This window comes from Herpailurus yagouaroundi, unplaced genomic scaffold (genome assembly GCF_014898765.1).
Source record: "Herpailurus yagouaroundi ecotype Mexico unplaced genomic scaffold, PumYag 28, whole genome shotgun sequence".
NCBI classification, from domain to species: Eukaryota; Metazoa; Chordata; class Mammalia; order Carnivora; family Felidae; genus Herpailurus; species Herpailurus yagouaroundi.
Window position 1 is genome coordinate 72660993 of NW_024412376.1, and position 25583 is coordinate 72686575.

The 25583-nt window shown below is 36.3% G+C and overlaps 1 protein-coding gene across 8 annotated transcripts in view; it reads right to left on the reverse strand.

Moving 5' to 3' along the window:
• Window positions 1–25583, reverse strand: part of LOC121030809 (ankyrin-2-like) — a 554568-nt gene that overhangs the window by 22813 nt on the left and 506172 nt on the right. For all 8 annotated transcript variants that reach the window (XM_040475639.1, XM_040475659.1, XM_040475667.1 and 5 more), the window contains 2 exons: window positions 23241–23339; window positions 21753–21851 (listed from right to left, as the gene is read on the reverse strand). In XM_040475639.1, the coding sequence (XP_040331573.1) occupies window positions 21753–21851; window positions 23241–23339 (198 nt within the window). The remainder of the gene's footprint in view (window positions 1–21752; window positions 21852–23240; window positions 23340–25583) is intronic.

Here is a 25583-nt window from a genome sequence, read left to right on the forward strand (position 1 = left end):
AAAATTCTTTTTAAAAAAAAAATGTATATATATTTATATTTATGTATGTTTAAAAAAATTTTTAAATTCTTAACCAGACAGATAACAAAGAAAACTGAAATTCACATCACTACCTAGCTAAAGATATACTTTAGGTGATTTCATGGATCAAGCATAAGCTAAAAGAGTGGACAGTGATTATGGAAATTTCAAATGGTGTATCTCTGAACGCTAGTCATTGTTATTTTACCTGTTTTAACTCTTGGTCTTATGCAGCTAAACTTATTAAATAATTTTTAATGACTAAAAAACTTGCCATATTTTCATAGGTGAAAATGTTGTAGCTGAAAGGAAACTCATCATTTTATAGTTGAGGAAATTTTAACCCAGAGACTGAGTGCACCACCAGGTGGACTGGCCAGTTACACAGATTAAGGAGAGAATAGAAGGTAAATGGACACAGTTCATGCAGGGATGCTTGCTTTACCCTCTCCTTCTCATCTTTCAGGCCTTGATATAAGCATCACCCTCTCTGAGAGGCCTTATTCAATGCCCAAAGCAATTCTCAGTACAGAGCAGATGTTCAATAAATATTTAAATGGGTGAGTGAATAAAGTAGAACAGGAACCAACTTCCTGAGACTCCTGGGTGGCTTGGTCAATTGAGTGTCCGACTCTTGATTTTGGCTCAGGTCATGATCTCATGATTTGTGAGAATCTGTACTGACAGTACAGAGCCTCCTTGGGATTCTCTCTCTTCCTCTTTCTCTGCCCCCACTCCCCCATTTGTGCTCACTCTCTCTCTCTCTTTCTCTCTAAAATAAATAAATAAATAAATAACAACAAAATAAATAAATAAATAAATAAATAAATAAATCAACAACAACAACAAAAGAAACCAAGTTCCTTTTTATGCCTGCAGGGGTCTTAAAATATGTCTTCAAATTCTTTGACATGCCTCCCTTCAAAAGGTAAAGCCTATTCCCCCTTTCTTTGAGTGTGGGCCAATTTAGTAATTCACTTTCAGTGCACAGATTGTGGTGGAAACTATTGTGTATGACTTTGAGACTAGGGTTTAAAAGTGACTGGCTTATTGCCTTGCTCTCTTTTGGATCACCTGCTCTGGAGGTAATGAGCTGCCAAGTCACGATGACATTCCAGCAGCCTGTGGAGAGAAGCGGGTGAGCAGGAATTGAGACCTCCCACCAACAACTAGCACCAACTTGCCAACTATGTGAAAAACCACCTTGGTAGTGAATCTTCCAGCCCTAGGAAACCCTTCAGATGGTCAACGTTTTCATCACAACCTCATGAAAAACTCCGAGCCATGATCGCATAGCTAAGCCACTATTAAATTCCTGATCCACGGAAAGTGTTATGATCGTAGAGTTTATTGCTGTTTTAAGCCACTGAGTTTGGAGACAATTTGTTATGAGCAATTGCTAGCTGACACAATGTCCAACAAGGTCATACATGATCTGACCATGGTTTACCTTGCCAACCTCTTACCACTCATATTCTACACTGATTCCTTTGTTTTTAGGAAAGGAATTCATATCCTAGACAGTTATTTTCATATAACTTTGACAAAACACAAAGACAAAGCAACCTAATATGGTAGTCATGTGTTACCCTTCTTTATCATATTTTGCAATTGGAAAAGATTAAGTCTTTGCATTTATAAGAAGGAAAGAGTGAAGTAGGTCACTCGTGCATATTTGCTTAAGTGGAGCAATCTATAATCTAAGAGAATTTGAAAATTACAGCTTTAAAGCTTTATAATACCCCTAATGCCATGTGCCTTTTGCCAGTTTTCTAAGAGTACTACTTATACTTTTCATATCCACTAGAAAACTAATCAACAAATTTTATGCCCAATTCCAACCGTAGAATATGAAAATGGTTATAGATAGCACTGGGTTTGAACTTGCAAAAGTAAAATTCCCCTTCTGATGAAGGCTTCTGTCTTTTGCAGGAAGGTCAGTATCAAGATTTAGGTTTTTTCACAGAGCAGAATTCTTCAGTAGACTTAGCCATGACTTCCTAGGAAACTCTTCATCAGACGGTGGTTAGCACAGGTTGGTAATTACTCCTCTAGCTACCATCCCAGATACCATGTATCATCTTCTTCCTTTGAACTAGCATCATGAGAGACAAGGCTGGGAAGAATCCCCAAATTATCACCCAGCTTTAAGGTCAGGATGATTCAAATTATTTCCCTAAATATAACGTAAATGCACAGCTGCAAAGGATTAAAAAAAAAAAAAAACAGTGGGTATTAATTGTAGTCACAAAAATAAAGACTATTTTGTGTACTCTGGGGGTGTAGTTAGGGCAAAAGAACAATAGATACGATTATACACTTGCTTGGTAGTGAAGAAGGAATTTTATTAATTAAAATACCATATGAATTTTCTAAGGTGATTTGAACTTGGCAGTTCTTTACCAAGGTTAAGATACTAGGGGTTATTTTTAACCACCTTCTTCTCTCCAAAGGTCCTCTTTTTTTTTTTTTTAATTTTTTTTTTTTTCAAACGTTTATTTATTTTTGGGACAGAGAGAGACAGAGCATGAACGGGGGAGGGGCAGAGAGAGAGGGAGACACAGAATCGGAAACAGGCTCCAGGCTCTGAGCCATCAGCCCAGAGCCCGACAAGGGGCTCAAACTCACGGACCGCGAGATTGTGGCCTGGCTGAAGTCGGACGCTTAACTGACTGCGCCACCCAGGCGCCCCTCCAAAGGTCCTCTTTAAAGGATTATAGCTAAACTATTAAATGACATTAAAATGATTAATGTTTTAAATCTTTTGAAGGGGGTTCTACTTTATGGAATTATTTACCATGTCATCTTGTTTGATCCCCACAACTGTGCTATTGGGGTCATTTAACAGAGAAGACTGTAGCTGGCAACCATTCACCCAAAGACATACTCACAAATGGTGCAATCAGGGTCTGAACTCCGGAGGACTCCAAACCCAGTGCTCCTTCCATTCCCTCAGCTGTTCCCTTCAACTGACATCAGATTGTCACAGAGAACACCCTGCTTTTATCTAGTAACTGAGGAATTAGTTGACTTCCATTTTCTCAAAAGCCATTCGCTAGAGATAAGCAGGGAAGCTCTACCTAATGACAGTGACGGAATTATCATGAACTGCTTGATGAAGAATGTGCAAGTATTCTCTTAGGTGTAAAGATTTTTCCAGTGAAGTATGTAATAGATCTCTGTACAACTCAAGGAAATAGACATTCACAGGTATTAAGTTCCACACTATTCAAAATGTGGAGCTGGGATTTGAACCTACATATAACTAATTCTAAAGCTCAGGCTTTTTCTACTATACTATACTGCCATGTGCTTCAGCAGTATATTTGACGGACACTATTTTATCATATCTGGGTATTGCTAGCAATCAGAAACACCACTGAAAATACTGTATTCACACTAGATCTACCATAATCCCTGCTTTCAGCTCCTCATGGATACATAACCAAGAAAACATGTAAACTATTTACCAACCATGATTGAAGGTCAGTTCTCATAGACCACAGCTGAAGATCAAGATTTTTTGTACCCTTGCTTCATAGTCATATTAAGAGCAAACCTTTAATATATATTCTGACATTTTTCCAGATGAGCTTGTCTCACCAATATTTCTGAACTCACCAAGTTTAAGTGTACCTTTGCAGGGGAGAATTTCCCCTTATCTCCTTTTCAATGCTTGGCTCAAGTCCTCTGTCAATTTTTCTTTTCTTTTCTTTTTTTAATGCTTATTTATTTTTGAGAGAGACAGAGACAGAGACAGAGAGAGAGCAGGGAAAAGGCAGAGAGGAGACACAGAATTCAAAGCAGGCTCCAGGCTCTGAGCTGTCAGCACAGAGCCCGACGTGGGGCTTCAACTCATGGACCACGAGATCGTGATCTGAGTCGAATTCAGATGCTCAACCAACTGAGCCACGCAGGTACCCCACCTCTGTCAATTTTTCTAATAGAGTTTGGCCAATTCCAGTCTTCCCTCTAATACATTGTTGGCTCCATACAATTTAGTACCAAGTCATATACTATCTTCTGTTGTTTGTCTTCGCTTCTTCTGTATTTGTCTTTTAAAAGCAGCTTCCTGTCAGGGTGCCTGAGTGGCTCAGTCGGTTGAGTGTCTGACTTCGACTCAGGTCATGATCTCACGGTTCATGGGTTCGAGCCCTGTGTCGGGCTCTGTGCTGACAGCTCGGAGCCTGGAGCCTGCTTCAGATTCTGTGTCTCCCTCTCCCTCCTTCTCTCTCCCTCTCCCCCACTCATGCTCAGTCTCTCTCTCTCTCTCTCAAAAATAAATAAACATTAAAAAAATAATTAACAGCAGCTTCCTATCTGACAACTGTTTAGAATCCTCCACAGAAAGGAGAACTCTCATGGGTATACAGTAAGCACCCAATAAGCAGCTGCTGACTAACAGTTTACCATTACCTTTATTTTACTCAGTTCCTGACAATTATAGATTTGTATAGATTTGTACATTTCTCCTTTATTCAAGGTTAAAATTAAATGTACCAGGTGACTCACAACCACTTCATTCCACAAAGAGTTGAGGTGGCTGGCGATGTTTTATTTTACTCTCATATAACTCCAAAATATTGAAAACATGCATCTCATGTTTTACTTTGCAAAAGCGAATAAATACTTCATTAAACTGTTAACCTATACCTGAATAATTCTATTGTTTATATCATTGCATTTGTAAACCAAAAATAAAAAGTAAAATGAACTTTTAAATAATCCTAGAAAAAGCAAATAAATTTTTTAAAGTAAATAAAATATTAAAACTGAAAAAAGCAAATTAATTTTTAACATGGAATGCCCAAGATATAGTAGTGGGCGTTTGTTCATGCCTACCCAGTATCCTTCCTCTTTTTTGATAGCATCCTGGTTTTTCTTTAAAGCATCTATGCTTCCTCACATAGTTCATTTAATTCCAAAGAAGCTGAACTTCTCCTTTACTAGCTCTAGGCAGAGTATCAGATGACTTAAGCCAATCAACACATTCCATTCTATTGGATACAAGCTGGGTCAAGTTTGGGCAAAAGAAGTAAAATGGTCCAATCAGTCAAGTTCAGGATTCTCTTTTGGAAAGCTGGGACAGGGCTCCCTTATTTTGACTCTAAACAAGAGAAAGCATAGCTCCAATCAGGTCCACAAGGGAGGCCAACGGTAAAATAAAGCTTGCAGAAATCATAGCAAAGAGAAAAAGACATTCTGGGCCCTTACTTATGAATACGCCAGTAGAAGAAAAAAAAAAAAAACTGAGAAAAAAAATCAATATACTACTGGAGTTTACCTTACCTACTTGAACTTTATATTCATGAAAGCCAAGAAAGTCCCTCTTTTCATCACCTGAGTATGAAGTAAGTTGTTCCTTATTTGCAATTGAAGGCATTCTGGTTGATAGAGATATCTATACTAAAATATAATTTGCCCTACTGGCATTAGTTTAAAATGAAGCATTTTCCAGGAAATCTGGAATGTCACAAAATGTACCACAGAAACAAAAGTATTAAAAGCAAAATCTATTATTATATTAAAAATGTCATTCAGTGACCCTGAGACATATCTGCAGAAAAAGTATGAAATTAATCTTTAAGAATAAGGTTAAACTACAAAAAAAAAAAAATAGGTAGATTATTTTCAGTAAAGAAATACATTTTTTCTGGGGCACCTGGGTAGCTCTGTTGGTTAAGCATCTGACTTCTACTCAGGTCATAATCGCATGAGTTCATGAGTTCGTGAGTTCGAGCACCGCGTCAGGCCCTATGCTGACGGCTTGAAGCCTGGAGCCTGCTTCACATTCTCTGTCTCCCTCTCTCTCTCTCTGCCCCTCCCCCATTTACACTCTGTCTCTCTGTCTCTCAAAAATAAAATAAAATATAAAAGAAAAATCTTTTAATTAGAAAAAATAAAAGAAATACATTTTCTCTTCCAAGAGATAAGATTCAAAATAATTTTTTCTGCGTGAATAGAAACCAAAATAAGGTATTCAGTGTTATTTTTGCATACATAATGCTAACTTTCATTTAAGCTACTGATAGAAATGGCAAGTTTATCACTGGATTTAGTGCTTTCTCACTATATCACATAAAACTTTATAAGAATCTATAAGAACGCTTTTATGTTCCACATGTAATGATTCTAATGATAGCAACTAAACTTAAATTTGCACATGTAGTGCCCTCACTAATCTCTGCAGACGTAATGAAAAGGTCTCAATATCACAGATGAAACTTTAACATAAAGTTAATAAATATTTGAATAGTGAAATTGGGGGGGGATTAATTCCCTGATACATTTTAAGTAAATTTTCTAAACATTGAAATTACTGAACAACATAAATTACTGGGTCCATATCTTTATAGTTCTTTATCTATACCTTTAGAAATCTGTATTGTAATTTGCTTGGCATACATAGCATTTGCTTTAAAAATGTGTACTGTTGAGCAACTTCATAAATGACCCAGTAGCTTAGAAGCAAAAGGAAATGTGTCATCTCCCAAAGCAAAACTATTGGCTGCTGTGTATTGGTCCATGATGTTAAGAAAAATTAAGTCAATAACAATCACTGGAGGATGCTTTTATTTTGCCCTAATAGAGTGAAATCCATAAACCTGAAAGCATTATTTTTAATTAAGCCCTAGTACTCATTCAAATGGTTATTATTTTATTGGTTTGAAGTTGCTTAAATATATCAGGATCAAAGAGTTTTTACTCTCCATATTAAAATACTCAACATAAGCTACAACTCTTATTAGTTGTCTTACATATTATACAAAAAAGGAGAAATTTAACTAATGATGACTGAAAAGGTTTCTTAATTCTAACCCGCTGCCTTTGAGAAAATGCTGTGCCAAGTCTTTTTTTTTTAATTAAAAATTTTTTAAATGTTTATTTTTATTTTTGAGAGAAAAGAGCCAGAGCATGAGCAGGGGAGGGGCAGTGAGAGAGAGAGAGAGAGAGAGAGAGAGAGAGCACAAGTGGGGCAGAAGCAGAGAAAGAGGGAGACACAGAATCTGAAGCAGGGCCCAGGCTCTGAGCTGTCAGCATAGAGCCTGATGTGGAGCTTGAACTTGTGAACCGCGAGATCGTGACCTGAGCCAAAGTCAGATGCTTAACCGACTGAGCCACCCAGGTGCCCCGATGCTGCTCCAAGTCTTTAAAAGCACATCTAACATCGAAACACTGAATGGTTCATTTGAACAAACTTTCAAAAGCCACATTGCTAACCCTGTCAACAGCTGCAACTAGAGCTTTTTTTAAAAATATAGAAGGTAATCATACAGGATTTTTTTTTATTGCCTAATAACATGCATCTAGAAAGTCCAAATATTTAATGAAGTGAAATTATTGCTTCTTTCAGCAAGGTCAATCTTTTTTGCCATTTAATGATTGGAGTCCTTCGTATTCTAATTTAAAAATTAAAACATATAGTCGAGAGCATGCAGACACAAACACACTGACACACTCCATTAGGATTCAAACATTTTCAAAAAAAATTTTCAAAGTAAAAGTTTCCTTTTCTCTGCAAGATAGTCACTGTAAGTTTTCTTAGTCACTCAAAAGTGGTCGGAATTATAATGCTATTGTTACCTCTTATTTAATATGAACAGTTTGGGATAACCAAAGTTTCATTCAGATGATACTATACATATTATACCAATAGAAATTAAAACAAGACCAAGGGATATACACAGGTTCAGCAATGTCTGAGAAACAGAGTAGTTTAAGGGCAACAAAAGCCTTGGTATAGAACTCTGCCCTTACTAAGTGTGAGTTTGAGTGTGTGCTGATGGGCCCTTCTCTAAACTCTGTTAGAAGTTGCTGGAGAGTTAGAGCAGGCAATGTTCCCATGCAGTGCTGAGACCAAGAAAGAAAATAGATCCATTAAAACAACCAGCCCCAAGTGGTATACCCAGTAGTTAAAAGCTGCTTAACACAAATTCAAATTCACAACTTGCCAAAGATATAATCTTAAAGAATGAATACTGTCAATGAAATGGTCGAAAAACTCATGAACCACATCAACCACTTAGTCACAAGCCCAGACTTAGTGTCCTTTGGAGCACTTTTTAAATAATTTTTATCTTGAAATAAAATCATATTCACAAAGAATTTAAGGTTATTTAAAACACTGTGTGTGTGTGTGTGTATAAACACATATATAGATAAAACATATAGATATATAAAAACATAAAAACATCTATAGATAACATATAGATCCATAGTCAAGATAAGGCTATAAAAGCAGACCTAAACTTTGACTGTAGAGATCTAGCAGAGATAAGCAAAACCCAGAGTGAGCTAGGTGCAATAATTGAACTTTTGGATTTTGGCAGCCACAGAAATAAGGAAAATGTAATAGATGATGGGAAACGTCATACTTTTAAAAAACAGAAACTTGCTGATTGCCATCCACAATCCTGATTTTATACAAGGGACAGAGAAGACACAGAAGTTGGTTGTCTAAATGTGCCTGAGGCTGTTTCTTGGAACAGCTCTCTTAGGTACATATATGTTACAGGAAGAATTGTCATGGAAAGGAGAGAGAGTTCTTACCCAGGAGAATAAACTCTAATTAGAATCTGAGGTGGCAAGGTTGATTCATGCTACTCCTGAAAACTGTGACATATCCTTACTGAGACAGAGGCAGCCTTATTCCAGCCTACAGGGACCTACAGCACCACTTTCCTTTTAAGTGTTTGATCTGCTTTAAAAAATTGGGTGCAGAGCTTGATCTCAAAATAGAGAAGCTACAACTGGCACCCAAATAATTTTGAGGGAAGGGGTCACCCCTCAAAGCTCACCCATAAAATTATGTTAAGTATGCTCTATTCACTCTTCATCCTCCCACTAAAAAATTTTAAACAAAAATATATTTTGATAGTTCTGCCTGGATGTATTGGCTTCAAACTGTACCCAGAAACAACTAACTAGGCTGATCTGTCAGATGTGTTTTCTGGAGCATGCCTGCCCCGAATAATTGTCATGCCAACCTACACAATAATGATTATTATGCACTCCAATGATGATATTTTAACAGATCTAACTGCAAAAAAGGTTTACTCCTAGTTTGTGTTCATAAGGTATTGTCATTGCCCTTGAACACAATTCTTACCTCTCTTTTGTCTGTGGCAAGTGACTATTTACTAAATCATGTAAAGACACCACCGGATAGTTTATTTATTATTATTATTATTATTATTATTATTATTATTATTTTAATGTTTATTTATTTGGGGGGGGGCAGAGAGAGAGGAGACACAGAATCTGAAGCAGGCTGCAGGCTCTGAGCTGTCAGCACAGAGCCCAACATGGGGCCCGAACCCATGAGCCGCGAGATCATGACTTGAGCCAAAGTCAGAGGCTCAACTGACTGAGCCACCCAGGTGCCCCACGTACTTTAGATTGAAGTACCTTAAAAGGTCTAAAATTAGAACGTGGTCCATCAGTCGATAATGCTTTCCTTTCCCGATGTTAAACACTACACTATTTAAGAAAGCTTATATTATCTGAGATTGCTGACAGCATCTGGTAGCTTGGCCTCAGACAGTTCCTAGCTATAAAATCAGAAGGTAACAAAAACATTAGTAAATCGTTTATGAGAATTTATAGTGTTTTAAGAATTTTCTCAGTAAGTTGAAAGATTGTGACAAATATTATCAATGAAATAGTTTTGCCCCAAATTCCCTGCTTCTCATGGAAGGTAATACAGTAAGAGGCTGGGACTTGAAATATCTTAAGAAAACATAGGGAGATCTGCCTGGTTTAACAGTTGAAGCAGAAAAAAAAATAAGGATTTTTCTATGTAAGCAATCCTTTACCTTCAACCTTCAAAATGTGTTTTTCATGCATAAGAGATGAAGAACGGCTTGTTCCTTTATTAAATCATATTTAATTAAATTTGTTAAATAAATAGATTAAAACAGAAGTTATGTTAAAATAATAGGAAATTTAAAAAAACAGAAAATGGAAAAATTAATTATTAGATAAAGAAAACACACACACAAAAGTGATGTTTTTAAATGTGGATGTTTTAACTACCCAAAGTTAATAAAGCAAGAGACTATTTTATTGCATCCCAGTGGGTAGATCAGTGCTTAGCATATGGTATGTGTTCAGTGAATATAGTTGTTTTTCTGTCTTGCTGTTTGTAGCAAGTGCTTTTTCTATTCATTCAGCTTCACGTTCTTTGTTCCAAACCTATGTCATACCAAGGACACGTTCCATATTGCTAATCACTAAAGATGAAATTTCTGTATAATCTTTTCTCTACCACTACCTCCAGAACATAATAATATGTCAGCTCCAATGGATAATCAGACAAAACAACAACTTAATTAATTAAAATCCCATTTAATTTAATTAGTGTTCCAAACCATTTATTACTTATTCACTAATTTGAGTAGATAAACCATTATCTCTAATAATTAAGATAAATGCTAACAGTTATATTACGTTTCTTAAGTGCCAGGTACTGTTCTAATACTTTACATGTATTAACCCATTTGATCTTTATCATTTACCCTGTGCAGCAAATAGTAGTATCCCTATTTTATAGACGGGGAAATGGAGTCACCAAGACTCCATTTAAGTAACAAGTCCAAGGTAACACAAATAAAAAGTGATAGGGTAGGGTTCCTGACCACTAGACTCTAGAATCTCTCATGAAGTCTCCATCTCTGCATGTAGTATTCCTGGATTAATTAAACACATTTTATTGCCTTTCTTTTCTTATTCCAGAGTGGGATTTGCCCAGCTCCTGTGTTTGTCTTTACTTAGTGATGTCTTTATCTTGCTCTCCTGAAAAGATGTGCCTTTGTTGTTTTGCATTTTAATGTCAAGGTGTTACTCAACTCCTTATGTTTCCTGCTCTTCATATCTTCAAGTCAATATGTCATTTAAAGTTAAAGTTTTAAAGGGTTATGATTTAAAGTACTATACCAGGTTAAATTCAGGCAGAGAGTTAATAAATGTCTTTTTATGACATTGTTGGTTCACATGTGTTTCAAATCCTAAAATTCCAAAATTTTAAAGGTCTGCTATTTGCAAATCCAAAAATATGTACTTTGAGTCAGCTGGGTGTCCATCTCTTGATTTTGGTTCAGGTCAGGATCTCACAGTCATGGGATTGAGCCCTGCGTCAGGCTCTGCGCTGCTTGGGATTCTCTGTCTCTTCCTCTCTCTCTGCTCCTCCCCCACCCACGCTCGTTTGCTTGATCTCTCTCTCTCTCAAAATAAATACATAAACATTTTAAATAAAATAAAATAAAATAAAATAAAATAAAATAAAATAAAATAAAAATAAAATACGAAAAGTACTTCCCAATGCTTTGAAAAGACCAGAATATATAAAGGCAGTCATGCAAACACACTCTAATGAAGCTTTAACCTGTGCTTCACAAATCCAATTTTAAATAGAATATGAAGTCCTGGGGCACCTGGGTGGCTCAGTCAGTTAAGCGTCCGACTTCAGTTCAGATCATGATCTCATGGTTCATGGGTTTGAGCCCCACATCAGGCTCTATGCTGACAGCTCAGAGCCTGGAACCTGCTTCTGATTCTGTGTCTCCCTCTCTCTCTGCCCCTCCCCTGCTCACGCTGTCTCTCTCTGTCTCTCAAAAATAAATAAATGTAAAAAAAAAAAATTTTTTTTAAAGAATATGAAGTCCTAATCTACCATTTTTAGACGTGGAACTTACTACTTTGTTTTAGTATTAACTTTTAAGAGAATAATTCATTTTAACTTTTAGGCTGAAGAAAATCTTATCCAAAGACTATACAAGACAACTCTGTGATGTATGGAATAGAAAAATGCAGGCGGCAGAATTTTAATGAATTAGTTAATGTAAAAATATCTTCATTGATTTGCAGATTCTTTTGAGTTATCTAAATAATCATATTCTATAATACAACATTTTTTGTCTTTTCCTTTTCCATTCATATTCTTATTTTATTACATTGGCTAGGGCTTGAACACAATGTTGAACAGTATCACTAAGAAGAATCCTTTTCTTGCTACTGGCTTTCATGAGAATACCTTTAATAACTTATAATTCTAAATGGTTTTGCAGTGGTTTAGGTATATTTCCTCTGCAAGCAGCCTGATATTCCTTGCTGAGTAATTTTTTTAAGTTATTAAAAATAAAATTTAATCTATTAATTTGCATACATATTAAATATATGATTGAAAATAATATTAAAATATTGGGTACAAAAATATCTATAGTGGAGAGCTAAAATGACCCATAAAGTTACTACCATTAGTTCTGAAAAGTGGTAACTGCCCAAATAAAAGGTGTAGAATGGAATTTTATTTTTAAAGAAAATAAACCCAGTCCAATCAAGGTCATTGGATGTTTTTTTAAAAAACAATTTAAAATTGTTTTTCCACATCTTCAACTTCTATGCTAGCTTCAATGATACCTTGCTCTAACTAAGGTATACTCATACTATATTTCAGACACTTCAAAAATCTTTTTTACTATTTTACCATAAATAAATGTAAACAACTCTTTTTTGGTTTATGTTATTCCATTTAGAATTTTCCACACTGGAATTACTCTCTGAAAGTGATTTTCAAGAATAATACTCGGTTAAAAACATATTTTGGTAGTTGTATTTCAGTTTCCATCACCCAGAATATCTAAGATGAGAACTCTCATATTTGATCCGTTAATCTAAAGTCGCACGTGTCTCTAGGTGATCAGTCTATTTCCTAAATGTCCTGGCTACTGAATTACTTAAACTGTTACATGACTACGATATCTGTGTTTAGGATAATGCAATTTCATACATCCGAATTGACAGTGTTCCAAAGAGCATGTGGGAACAACAACAAAAAAAAAAACAGTCACGGGAGCTGCAGCTTTCATTTTTAGTAGCAACTTAGTTAACGAAAAATTTTTTTAACATTTTATTTATTTTTAAGAGACAGCTAGCAGGGCAGCAGCAGAAAGACAGGAAGGCACAGAATCAGAAGCAGGCTCCAGGTTTTGAGCTGTCAGCAGAGTCCGATGAGGGGCTCAAATCCATGGACGGTGAGATCATGACCTGAGCTGAAGTCGGACACAGATGACTGAGCCATCCAGGCACCCCTTTAGTAGCAACTTGTTAACATGTCAAGGAACTGACTTTGCTGCTGTCTCCACTGTGCTGAGAACAAGCAGTGGGGGCATGCAGAGAGGCCACTCTGACACAAATGAGCTATCACTGAATCTGTTATTAACAATGACGGCTAGGGGCACCTGGGTAGCTCAGTTGGTTGAGCATCTGACTTGGTTTTGGCTGCGGTCATGATCTCATGGTTTATGGGTTCGGGCCCCTGGAGGGCTCTGTGTGTAGAGCCTGCTTGCGATTCTCTCTCTCTCCATCTCTGCCCCTCCCCACCTCTCAAAATAAATAGATAAACTTAAAAAATATATATATGGGTATATATATGTGTATATATATATGTGTATATATATATGTGTGTGTATATATATGTGTGTGTGTATATATATATCTCAATGACAGCTAACAGTCACTGAGTTCTTATGCCAGGCATTGTTCTAAGTGCCGTACATGGATTAACTAATTCAATTCTCATATCCTCTATGAGGGAGGTACTATTATTATGATGCCCCTTTTATAGTTCTCCAAACTGCATCAAGGTGATCTTTAAAAATCCAAATCTTATCTTTTTCTACCTCCCACCTCTACCTCATACTGGGCTTAGGATAAGCATCTTAAAACAAAATCATTAACATGGCTCACAGAGTCCTGCAGGCTGTGATCTTCTCTCTCAGCTTCATATGTACCACATTTCCCCTTCATGTTTCAGCTCCTGGATTTCTTTTAGGCTCTCGCATGTCCTATTTCATTTTCCTACAGCACACTGCATCTCCTCTCACCCCTGATTATCACATCAATTCCTTTTTTTTTTTTTTTTTAATTTTTTTTTCAACGTTTATTTATTTTTGGGACAGAGAGAGACAGAGCATGAACGGGCGAGGGGCAGAGAGAGAGGGAGACACAGAATCGGAAACAGGCTCCAGGCTCCGAGCCATCAGCCCAGAGCCCGACGCGGGGCTCGAACTCACGGACCGCGAGATCGTGACCTGGCTGAAGTCGGACGCTTACCCGACTGCGCCACCCAGGCGCCCCTCAATTCCTTTTTTTAAGAGAAAAGTTACTGGACGGTACTATGCTAAGTGAGATAAACCAGAGAGAGAAAGATAAATACTGCACGGTATCACTTACATGTGGAATCTTTTTTTTTTTTTTTTTAACTTAACTCATAGGAACAGAAAGTACAAAAATGGTCTTCAGGGGCTGAGGGGTGAGGGAAGTAGGGAGAGGGTGGTAAAAGTATACAAACCTTCAGTTATAAGATGAGTAAATTCTGAGCATCTAATATATAACATGATGACTATGTAGTTAATAACACTAGACTATACAATTGAAATTTGCTAAACGAGGAGAACTTAAATGTTCTCATTTTAAAAAGTAAGAAAGAGAGAGGGAGAAAGGAAAATAAACAAATATGTTAGGTCATGAACATGTTAATTAACCTGGAACCCTTTCACAAGGTATACTAATATCAAATCATCACATTGTACCCTTTAACTACTTTACGATCTTATTTGTCAGTTATACTTCACTGAAGCTGGAAAAAATATAAAAACTAAAATTATCTATGAGTTAAAAAAAAAAAGAAAGCAGTTCAGTCACTACTTCCTCTGGTCTCCCCCACTCCAACCCCATCTTTGTATCTCTAGCAAACATGAGGGGGCACAAATTGAATATCCAAACACGTGCTGAGGGAGGGAGGGAGAGATGGAGGGAGGGAATGACTACTTCCAATAATTTTCTATTAGCAAGTTTTACTTCATTTATTTAGTGTCATGTTTTCACATTTTTGTTTTGTTTTGTGATCTTTGTCTGGAAGGATCACAACTTTGAGGTCTTTCTAGCATCTTAGTTGCTGTGGAACGTGCACATTGTGCTGTAAGATCTGAGGTAAGAAGCAAACCGCTCTGGTACAATTTTAACTATTTGCTGCCAGAGGTGCTTATCCTCCATTTTAACTCAGAAGGACAGAGAAGGATCCTCTGTATGAAATTTGAACTCTGTTTCTACTAAGAGAAATGTAGATCCATCTTAGCCATTTTGTTCTTCTCCCTACAAGTCTCACCTTTCTACAATTTAGTTCCTTTAAAATACAGTAATAGTGGACACAGATAGTCTTCTGAAGTGATAAATATATGGCCATCTACTATAGATTTACATTCAATGACATTTATGTCTTACTTCATTCAAATTTCAGGACAAAATGGCAACCAGTATTCAGCCTTGCCACATCACCTGTCCCCAGATTAATGAAGATAAAGACAAATATAAATGTCTCAACTTTATTTCAAAAATAGCAAACTGCTTTATTTTATTGCAAATGAAAATATTATGTCTTTTCAGATGTGTGTATGAACAGACTAGTACTTTCAGTGTTGAAATTCTACTATAATATGAGAGAATTCCATTTTATACAAAATTTTAAAGATGGCAATTCTCATCATTTCTTTTAGAGAAATGATCCATATCAGAGAATGGAGAATTGGAAAAGCATACTTCCTTTGTTTAGCTCCAAATGCTGAGGAACGTAGATGCACTTCCACGTGTGTAATCATTCAATAAACTGATTTTCAGAGTCAAAAAGACAACATAAGCGTCCCAAGTTCTTTCTCATCCCCAGTCAAATGTAAGTACATGTTCACCTTAACTTCAAATAAAGTGTTACAATAATTTTCTTAATTAAAACAACTAAGAACCTTATTAAGAAAGAGCTATATGTATATATTTGGAGAAAAATGCTGAAAACATAACAATTTTTTTGGATCTGTGAGTCCAGATCCTATTTTATATACTGTGTGTGTGTGTGTGTGTGTGTGTGTGTGTGTGAGACAGAACGGAATGTTCCATTATGAGTTTTTGTTTTAAGAGCCAGGGATGGCTCCATGGCCATATGGAAGCAATTCAGTGTAATGGGCATGCCGGCCAACTGTGTAGGCTTTCTTCCTCTTCACAGCCCAATTCAAATTATTTGTGACAATGAGTGAGGGCCAATGAAGTAAAAATTATTGGAAGCTACACCCAACAAAACATTTATCATTGCATAGAGTAGGCATATGCACCCCTAAAATTCTGGGGGTGTAACTAATGGTCATGTAATCTTGCAACTGGCATTAATGGCCACAGTCTGAGAATCTAAAAGCTAATAAAATAAAGTCTAATCATGTTTGTGTTACAAATAGGAAAGTCCTCCTTTGGAATGAAATTTCCAGAATTGAAAGAACAAAGAGTAGTGACCATAAAACAAGCAAAAGGATTCAAGAAAAACAGAAGTAAATTTTCAGCAAAATATGTTATGAAGAATACCAAATCAGAATTTCTTATTTGGACTCACTCACCACTAAAATAGGATGAAAAGAGAAAAAAAAAAAAACTGTTTCTGGAATCCTCATAATACTAAAACACAAGAAATTCAAGAAAAAGTGGAACAATGCAAAAATTAATAAGAAAAAATGAATCAGAAAGACATCACCAACTATACTTCAGAAAGTATATTTAAGTCTTCCGTGTGTTAAGAATTGTGTTTCATAAGAGAACACCCTAAGAGAATGAATGTCTGAGTGAAAATGTCCCAAATGTAGATAGGTGTCCCAGTGTACATGAATCCCTTTTCTTGGAAATGCCTCGCTTTTATGGAATGTTTTTAGTTATTCCCAGAATCTTCGCAACTAGACACTGAGAGAATGGATGGCATTTGAGCCAGGGACCTGGCTCTTGTGGGAGGTAACTGAACTGACCTAGAAGAGGCAGATTGTAGAGAAAGCTTAAGGGAAACAGTGAACTATGTAGAGGACTATTGGAAGGGAGGTGTCCATGACAAATGGCCCTGAGCTTGTGACTCAATCACTAATATGTTATGAGACCTTAGATTTCCTTGCTTGTGCCTCAAATTTCCTTATATCCAAATGAGCGTAATCACTGCTAGTTCACATCATTGTAAAGATAAAATGAGATTAAATAATACATAAAACTATACATTAAAATTAAGAGGTTGAGTGTAAGATACTACTATGGGGTTGTAATTTTGTGGCATCTGGACTCTCCTCCAACCCACACTTAACTCCCTGGACACACACTTCCACCTACTCCTTAAACAGACTTGTGGGAATTTCTGGCTCATCCTTTCTTCCAATGAAGTCACATTTTCTTTTCTGTCTGTAACTATCAGGGAATTCAAACATCCCAGTCTCCATTGTATAAGGTAAAAGTCAGAAAGCTACAGTTGACCACAAGTTTTACTGTGCCCATGTCCCACAATTTCACTTAGCTCCTACTGTATAGAGATATTACCTATACCAGAATCCACTGTGCTCTTTTTTTTTTTTTTCATTGTAGCCAAATAGGCATCACGCAAACCGGCTTGCTTCGTAAAAACAAAAAACAAATACATATTTTTAAAGTAACTTTATTTTATTATGAGGGTCATTTGGATTTTAGTAACTTTACATGAGAAAATAAAATTAAGATTGCAAGGAAAAACACTCTTGTGTGAGGAACAAAAAGTCACATGTTATTGTGGAGAAAATTAAAGAAGGGAAATTTTGCAGGCCAGATTTTGTTGGCAGCAACAGCAAAATCTCATCGTGTTTTGAACATTTTTGCAGAGCTCTAGCATTTATAGTTCACAAAAAATACTACAGGAGAAGTTTTCACCTTAAACCTTTCGCATGGATGCTGCTGCAGGAAAATCTGCTGACTTAGACCTTCATAGGGTCTGGGACAGAAGAAAAAGAATTTTAGGAATTGTTTCCTGGGTCTGTAGCGAAGGTCTAACTGTTATGAGAGTTCTAAGAAGCAGTTTTGCCTGGGGATGAAGATTATGAGTAAGTAAATGAATCATCTTTATCTCAGTTTGTCATCGATGATGACAGAGTAAATGAAGATCAAAAGAGATAATATACACAATGCGTCAGAGATAGCTCCTGGCAGTCAATATCATTTTTTGTACTATTATTAACATCTATTGTTAAGAATGATTGGAATATGCAACGGAGCTAATTCTTATACAGGAAGAATATATGTGCATATGTTTAGCCTCCAATCATATATGTGCAAGGTATTACACCAAATCCTAAAAATACAGAGGAACGTTGAGAAAAAAATGATCTGCTCCCAAGAAATGTACCACCTTGCAGAAACTGTAGATATACATAACAAAAAATAAACCTGAGATAGGCAAATATTAATGGGCAAAAGTGTTATAAGAATTTAAAGGAGCTCATCACTCTGAGAGTATTTTTTTATTTTTTTTCAAAATTTCGTGTACAACATATAATTGGAACAATGATTTAAAAGTCATATCTTTGAATCTAATAGCTGTACAGGTTATAAAAGTGATCAATAAATGCCAGTACAAATATCCAGAAAGCATTACAGCATTACTTTGTAGGACTGTGTAGAAGATGTCCATGTGCCGAGTAAAGACTGTCAGAAAGTGCCCAAGTTTTCAGAAAGCAAGCAACCATCCCCAAGGCAAATAGCATTCCTCCAATCACTCTAACCTGACTTCTAGCCCCATTATTCCACCAACACAGCTTGCACTGAGACCTTGATGAGATCTCCGTGCCACTGAATCCAGGAGAGCAAAGAACCAAGCCAGAGAGCTACAAGGTCTGAACAACATTTAAAATCATATCGAGATTTTAGATGGACAACTGTCTCAGTAGAGACCACACTGCTACCACTGCTGAGCACAGAAACTTAAACATCAGTGGATTGTTATTATACTGATCACATAGTTCCATTTAAAACTCTTAAATTGCTTCTGCTGGTGTTCTGGAATTCTTCATGAATTAAGGACACTACCAAAATTGGCACTGTGTCGTGTCAGGGTAAGCTTCACATGGATCTTACAGTTTATGTAGAGAGTGCAGTAAAATCCACAGGTGTATACCTCTCCATGACCTATGAGCTCCGTAAATGTTTACTGAACATTTATTCCTTGGGGCTTTTCTTAATTCCACAATAACCTTAGTGGTCCATTTCCAAAAAATTCAGAAGTTTGTCAAAAGCAAAGTACTATGCAGCTATCAACGTTCCTATACTAACAGACTATTCTGCATTTGTCTTGCATTATGTTCATAGAAAGATATGGGAGAAGGTATAATTTGAGTACAAAATTCAGAATTTATGTTGCACATTTGGTATTCCTATGCCCCTTTTCTGGTTCTCAAAAGGAAGGGACTATCTAACTACCATGAGCATGGTCCTACCCACCCATCTAGGTCCCTTGTTGTCATGGAAAAAATCTGTATCTTAATCAAGACAAGACTAATGAGAATCACGTATGAAGGATTCATATCCTCTCCCAATGGCCCTTAAAACCATGCCTTTAGGATTTGTTTGCACATAGGAACAAAAAAAATCAAATAGTTTTATATAAATTCCTGTATTTTAATCTTAATCATTAAATTACAAAATATTTTAAGTAATAGTAATTTTTGTCTTTGGTAATGATGGCCACCTAAATTCAATATAGTAAATAATCTCATAGGGCTTATCAAATCACTTAGGCATCTAGAAAAGCATCCTAAATTTTAATTATTAATTTTTTTCACTCCAAAACTTTCTTATAATATAAAATCAGTTTGAAGCTAGTTGTCAGGATTCCCTACAATATGAATCCTAAATTGAGCTAATTAAATACAATACAAATAAAGATTACTTTAATGATAATATAAATCTTTCTATAAGATCTGTTATAATCTGGCATGATTATGACTATAAAGAATGGGCTCATTGACTCTTGAAAGCAAATTACCGATTAAGTGGTTCTGGCTTATTCTTGAAAACCTCCAAAGCATATAAATTTCCAGTAATCACAGTGTAATAACTGATACAACTTTTGACAAGCACTTATCTTGCAGTATTTGCTACCTGTCAACTTTTATGAGATCACAACGTTCAACGAGTCATTTTGAGCACAGCAACCAAGCTCTTTTTATAGATACTAACAGCACTAACAGTTGGCATGTGAACTTCCCATTAAAAACCTGCTATGGGCAATTGAACTTGAGCAGGTTTTCATTTCCATGCTTCTTAAGTATACAAACTACTGATTTATGCACATAACTAAACCTGTACTTAGTGAATCTCTATAGCAGTGTTCTTAAACCCAGTTTTCTCTTATATTCTCCAAAGCAGTGGGTCTCATAGCATTCCTGAAATGGAAAACCTCAGCATTATGTGAGACATGTAAATTCTCAGGTCCCACTCCAGAAATGAATCTGAAACTCTGGGGTTGGGCCCAGAAGCACATGCTTCAACAAGCCCTGTGGGTGATTATGATGCCAGCTAAGGTCTGGAAACTTTGCTCTGGAGCAAAAAGATGTTCTCTTGCTATAAAGAAAAGATTTTAATCCCTTAGTTTAGAGCAGTAGATTTTGTCAAGTCCTGTGTCTCTAAGCCCAAGATGCCATTATACTTTATATGCTATATGGGAATTCTTTACAGATGGTATCAATTTAAAAAAATTTTTCAAAAAAAAAAAAAATTTTCATGTCATGAAGATGTTATAATATGGAATATCCTCAATAAATGTTAAAATAGAGATGTGTATTGGACTTTCAAAAGAAAAATTATGCTTTAAAAGAAAAATGTGGTTATTTAAAACAGTATGATATTATAGAGGTGAAAATAAATAACGTCTTGCCTGTCATAATTTCAACAGAGTCTTCCCTCTAATCAAAGTCCAAGAAAAAAGGGCTGATTCTAACTTTTGCCCTGTAGTGCTATTTATACCACTGGAGACATGTCAACATAACGAATGAATGAACAAAATAGGTAGAGATATTCCTACACAAGTCCCCTCAGAAGCAAGCCGGTGAGATTATCCCAAAGAATAGATAGACAGGAACTGGTTTATTTTGCTAATAGTCCCCGTGGCATGGCCTGTGGTATGCTAGAGAGGCTAAAAACTTTAAAAGAGAGAGAGAAGAAATGGATTTAAAAGGATACACCCCTCAATTTCTACATAGATTCATAATAGATACCAAAAGGAAAGCTTTGGGCAAAGCAACATTTCTTCACGCAGAAAATGGGCATCAAGTTTATGATGTATTTTGATTACTCTTTTAATTTAAAAAAATACTTCATTTTAAGAACACGCATTTTCTATCCTACATAATTGGTATTACATGCATTGTAAGGCCGTGGGTCACGAATTTTCTTGTTTCCTTCAGGAGTTTTGTAAAGTCCACATTTGGGGTGTGAGGTAATTAGTGTGATTCCCACTTCATAGCAGATCTCCTACTGGAATGCTAATCTTTTGAGAATTTTTAAAATTTCAGGAGAGAAACTACTTTTATAGCACAACATAGAACTTGCATGAATAATTCATATTTCACAGATGTCACTGTCATTCTGGGAAAAAACACTTTATATGCTTTTTTAATGCACTTAAAGAGAATGACAGACTGTGTAGTTGTCAAATTTTCAGTTATATTAAGAGGGGGATCATAATACATCAAAAAAATATCATAGCATGAGTTCATAAAATAATGTGGCTGAAATAAATAACGGAAATATTTATAGCAAATTTAACTATCCAACAGCTGGCTCAACCCATTAAATCAATTTCACAAAGCTGTTCTAATTTAAATTCATTCATACCAGAGAAAATCTGAATGCAGTACCTGAGACTGTGCATTAATATTGGCTCCTTCCTTAACAAGAACTTTGACAACTTCTGCTTGTCCAGCCAAAGATGCAATGTGAAGAGCAGTGTTCCCCTTCTGTTTCGGAGAAACAAAATAGAAAATATTAGAGGTTTCCAAATTTTGTAGACATCGAATGTACAGGCATTTTCAATTTTTCTGATTGATAACTTCAAGTGGTTAAAGTTTGTCATTCTAATCCAGGTAGTAGCCCACCTTGGAAGGGGATAAATTGTCTGCCATCAAAACACTGAGCCTCCTGTATAGTGCTTTCCTTTTCCATCCTTCACAATTCTCGTGAGGTGTCGGGCCAGTCTATATTTTGACAATCTTGTGTGCATGAGGTGTTAGAAATCCAGGTTAACTGGCCATATTCCTAATTTATTCCACCACTCTTTTTGTCCAACCCTGATCAGACTAAAGCCCCAGCTGGTCGCCTGAGGGCCTACAGCCTAGACTCTGCATCTCTCACAACCATACTATCACACTCCAGCTCTGGGCAACAGGCTTGCTTCTGACTAACTACTGTTTTTCTCCAAATTAAAATTTCACCTTCTAAAGACAAAGATTTGTCACCAGTGATGATATTTAAAAAATATATATCCGTTGTTTCTGGGGTGCCTGGATGGCTAGGTCAGTTGAGCATCCGACTCTTGATTTCAGCTCAAGGTCATGATCCCAAGGTCGTGGGATTCATCCCCCACATCAAGGCTCCGAGCTGAACGTGGAGTCTGATTAAGATTCTTCCTCTCCCTCTTTTCTTCTCCCCCACTCTCTCTCTCTCCCTCAGATAAAATAAAATACTTAAATCTGTTGTTTCTGAAATGACTCCCCAACGACAATGTTCAAATATATTTTAGTAAAAGGACTATCAGTAAAAAAAAATAGGTTCTAGTATACCAAACATCTTGTACAGGTCTTTAAAAATGAGTCCAATAGCTTTACAAACACACATTATAGTGATAAAATCTAATTTTCCCCAATAATTCAATCCATGATCCAAAATCTCTTTTCCATTACAGTATAAGAGATTCTGAATATTCTCTTACCAAGTTAAATGAATGCATTAAAAGATATAACAACTTCATTAAAGCATGAAAATTACCTGTCCATTTCCACTGAGAAGTTTACTACATCAATATACTTTTGAAAAAATGAATTAACCTTAGGAAAATAGGTGCTGTCGTCCACACATTATTATATTAATCTAGTGTCTACATGAATCAAAGAAAAAAAGACAGAACATTTGAAACAAAGTATGCAGAATTCTCCAGTCTCGTGTTTGATAAGTCTCTAAAAGAATCAACTCAAACTCTGCAAAGTTTAGTGGAAAGAGTTTCAATTTCAGTTCTTCATGGTCAAGAACCTTGGTGTTCCAGCAAACGTCTGCAATGTATAACCAGACAAAATAACTTTAAATCATTTCCTCTTGTCCAAGGAAATAAATTCTACTAGCATGAACATTACCTTAGTGGCAGAATCCACAGAGGACCCTCTTCCCAGCAGCTCCTGAACCAGGCCCACATGGCCCTCCTTGGCAGCCAAATGGAGAGCGTTGAGTCCATTCTGAAAAGAGAAGCAAACAGTCCTCAGAAATTGAGTAATAGTTGTGGGTAGTATCTGATTTTTATGCAAGTATTTAACCCAGAGACTAGACAGACTCTGGTTTCTTCATTGTACTTTTTCTTTTTGCATTAGTTTGAAGCTACTAAGTTCAGAGAGACTAATTTCCAGTGTTTTTGATTTAGAGAGGGAAAGTAGTAAATATTCATTAGAGCCGTGGATTTGCCAACCTTATCTCAACAATTTTTTGACTAAGAAATATCTAAATACTTTTCTAATGAGAGGAAAAAAAGAACAACTGTATCATTTATTGCACCAGTCACAAATAAAATTCTTTCCAGTTTCTAGAACATTGAGAGAGTTTAAATAAATCTTACTTTTTAACAAATGGGAAGGAAATCTTTTTTTCATAAAAAGTGATTCAAAAGCCATAGGACAATTTCTAAGCTAACAAAACTTCGCAATAACAACATTGTACTTAAAGACACTTAGCACTATGTCACTAATTTGTCTGTAAGTTTTTTTCCCAAGAATTTAAAATTTATTTTATAACTTCTGATAGAGATGAGGGAGCATAAGACAAGCTGAGGGCAAAGTACAGGCTAATAGCACTCCCTCCCACCCTCTCACCCCCAGGTGGGATATGTGTGATATTCCCCAGACACTCCGGGCTGCCTAAGAACAAAAGAAGGAAAAGAAAGCAAATGGTTGACTGATACAGATCACAGTCATGCAGAACAGGAGTCTTCTTCAGTTTACAGATAACTTAGTAAACTTCAAGAAAAAGATAATCTTATCCATAACCTAATCTCCAGAAACCTATAGACTCCGTTTCTGGAGCCCTAATATCACCCTCATCAAGATGTAAGAGGGTTTAAGTGCTTGTCATGGTGATATGGGAAACAAAGGCAAATTAAAACTTAAATTTCCTTAGTACCTACGGCCCATTGACATGTCCTTGAGACAGGCAGAGTGACCTTCCTCAAGGAGCTTGGCTGCCTTGATAGTGACACTTGCTAGGGGCAAAAGGGAATCTTAGCTTAACATTATCCTGACCCCCCCAGGATCCTGTGAGTCTCCTTAAACACATAAAAATTCCTTTGCAAACCTCCTTTAGCTTTAACCCCCAAGTATATGTTGGCAATTATACTCCAAGCATATGGCCCCTGATATACATCTGAGGGGTCTCATGACTGAGGTTTTACTAAACAGTAATAAATGATATTTTCCTAACAGCTAGCCCCTCAAGGTCTTGGAAACCTTGCTTCCAAAATTCCTTAGAGATTTACACTGTCCCTAACCCCCTCCTAACCTGAAGGTATATAATCAGTCACTCTTCACAACCGCAGTGCAGCTCTTTCTGCCCATAGGTCCTGTCCCCGTGGTTTAATAAAATCACCTTTTTGCACCAAAGATGTCTTCAAGAATTCTTTCTTGGCCATAAGCTCCAAACTCCACTGTCACCCCCAAACCCCATCATTAGTGCTATAATATCTGACTCACATCTAAATTCCTAAAAAATTACCCACCATAACATTGAAAAAACTCATTGATAATTTTACCAAATATGGTATCTACATACATTATACTGACCTCCCCCAGAAATGACTTACAGTCAATCAGGAAGTTTCTGATCGGTGCCCAGGAGGTAATCTGTCACATGGGCCCTCTCCATTCCCCAAAGGAAGATGAGGTAATCTGCATGATAAAAACCCCTGTTCTCCCCCTAAGGGAAAGTGACCTTGCCTAGAACTTTTTTTTTTTTGGCTAATAACTTTCTTGCCCAACCCTCCTTCCTATAAAACCTTTCATTTTATACCACTCCTTGGAGCTCCCCTCTACTTGTTAGATAGGATGCTGCCTGATCCACTCGTTGTTTAATAAAGTTAATTGTATTTTCAAATTTACTCTGTTGAATTTTGTTTTTTTAACACATATAAGGAGAACCAAATACATCTACAAAATGCTCTATGGCAAATTTCCTGTTACTGGTCGATGCTTATATTAATGATTCTCTTATGGGAAGCCTTCAAGCTTTTATACCTGTTTCAAAAATAAGATAATATTTATTTTTCTTCTTTGCAAAACATGGTCCTGGTTTTTCAGCAACATTTAATTCTGAGCAGCTGATATAGTTGACCATTAATACACTCATGTCATGGTTTCTATATATTTACTGGCATAAAATAAGAATTAAAGTACTTTCAAAATACGTTATTCCTAGAAAATTTAACGAATTAATCAACA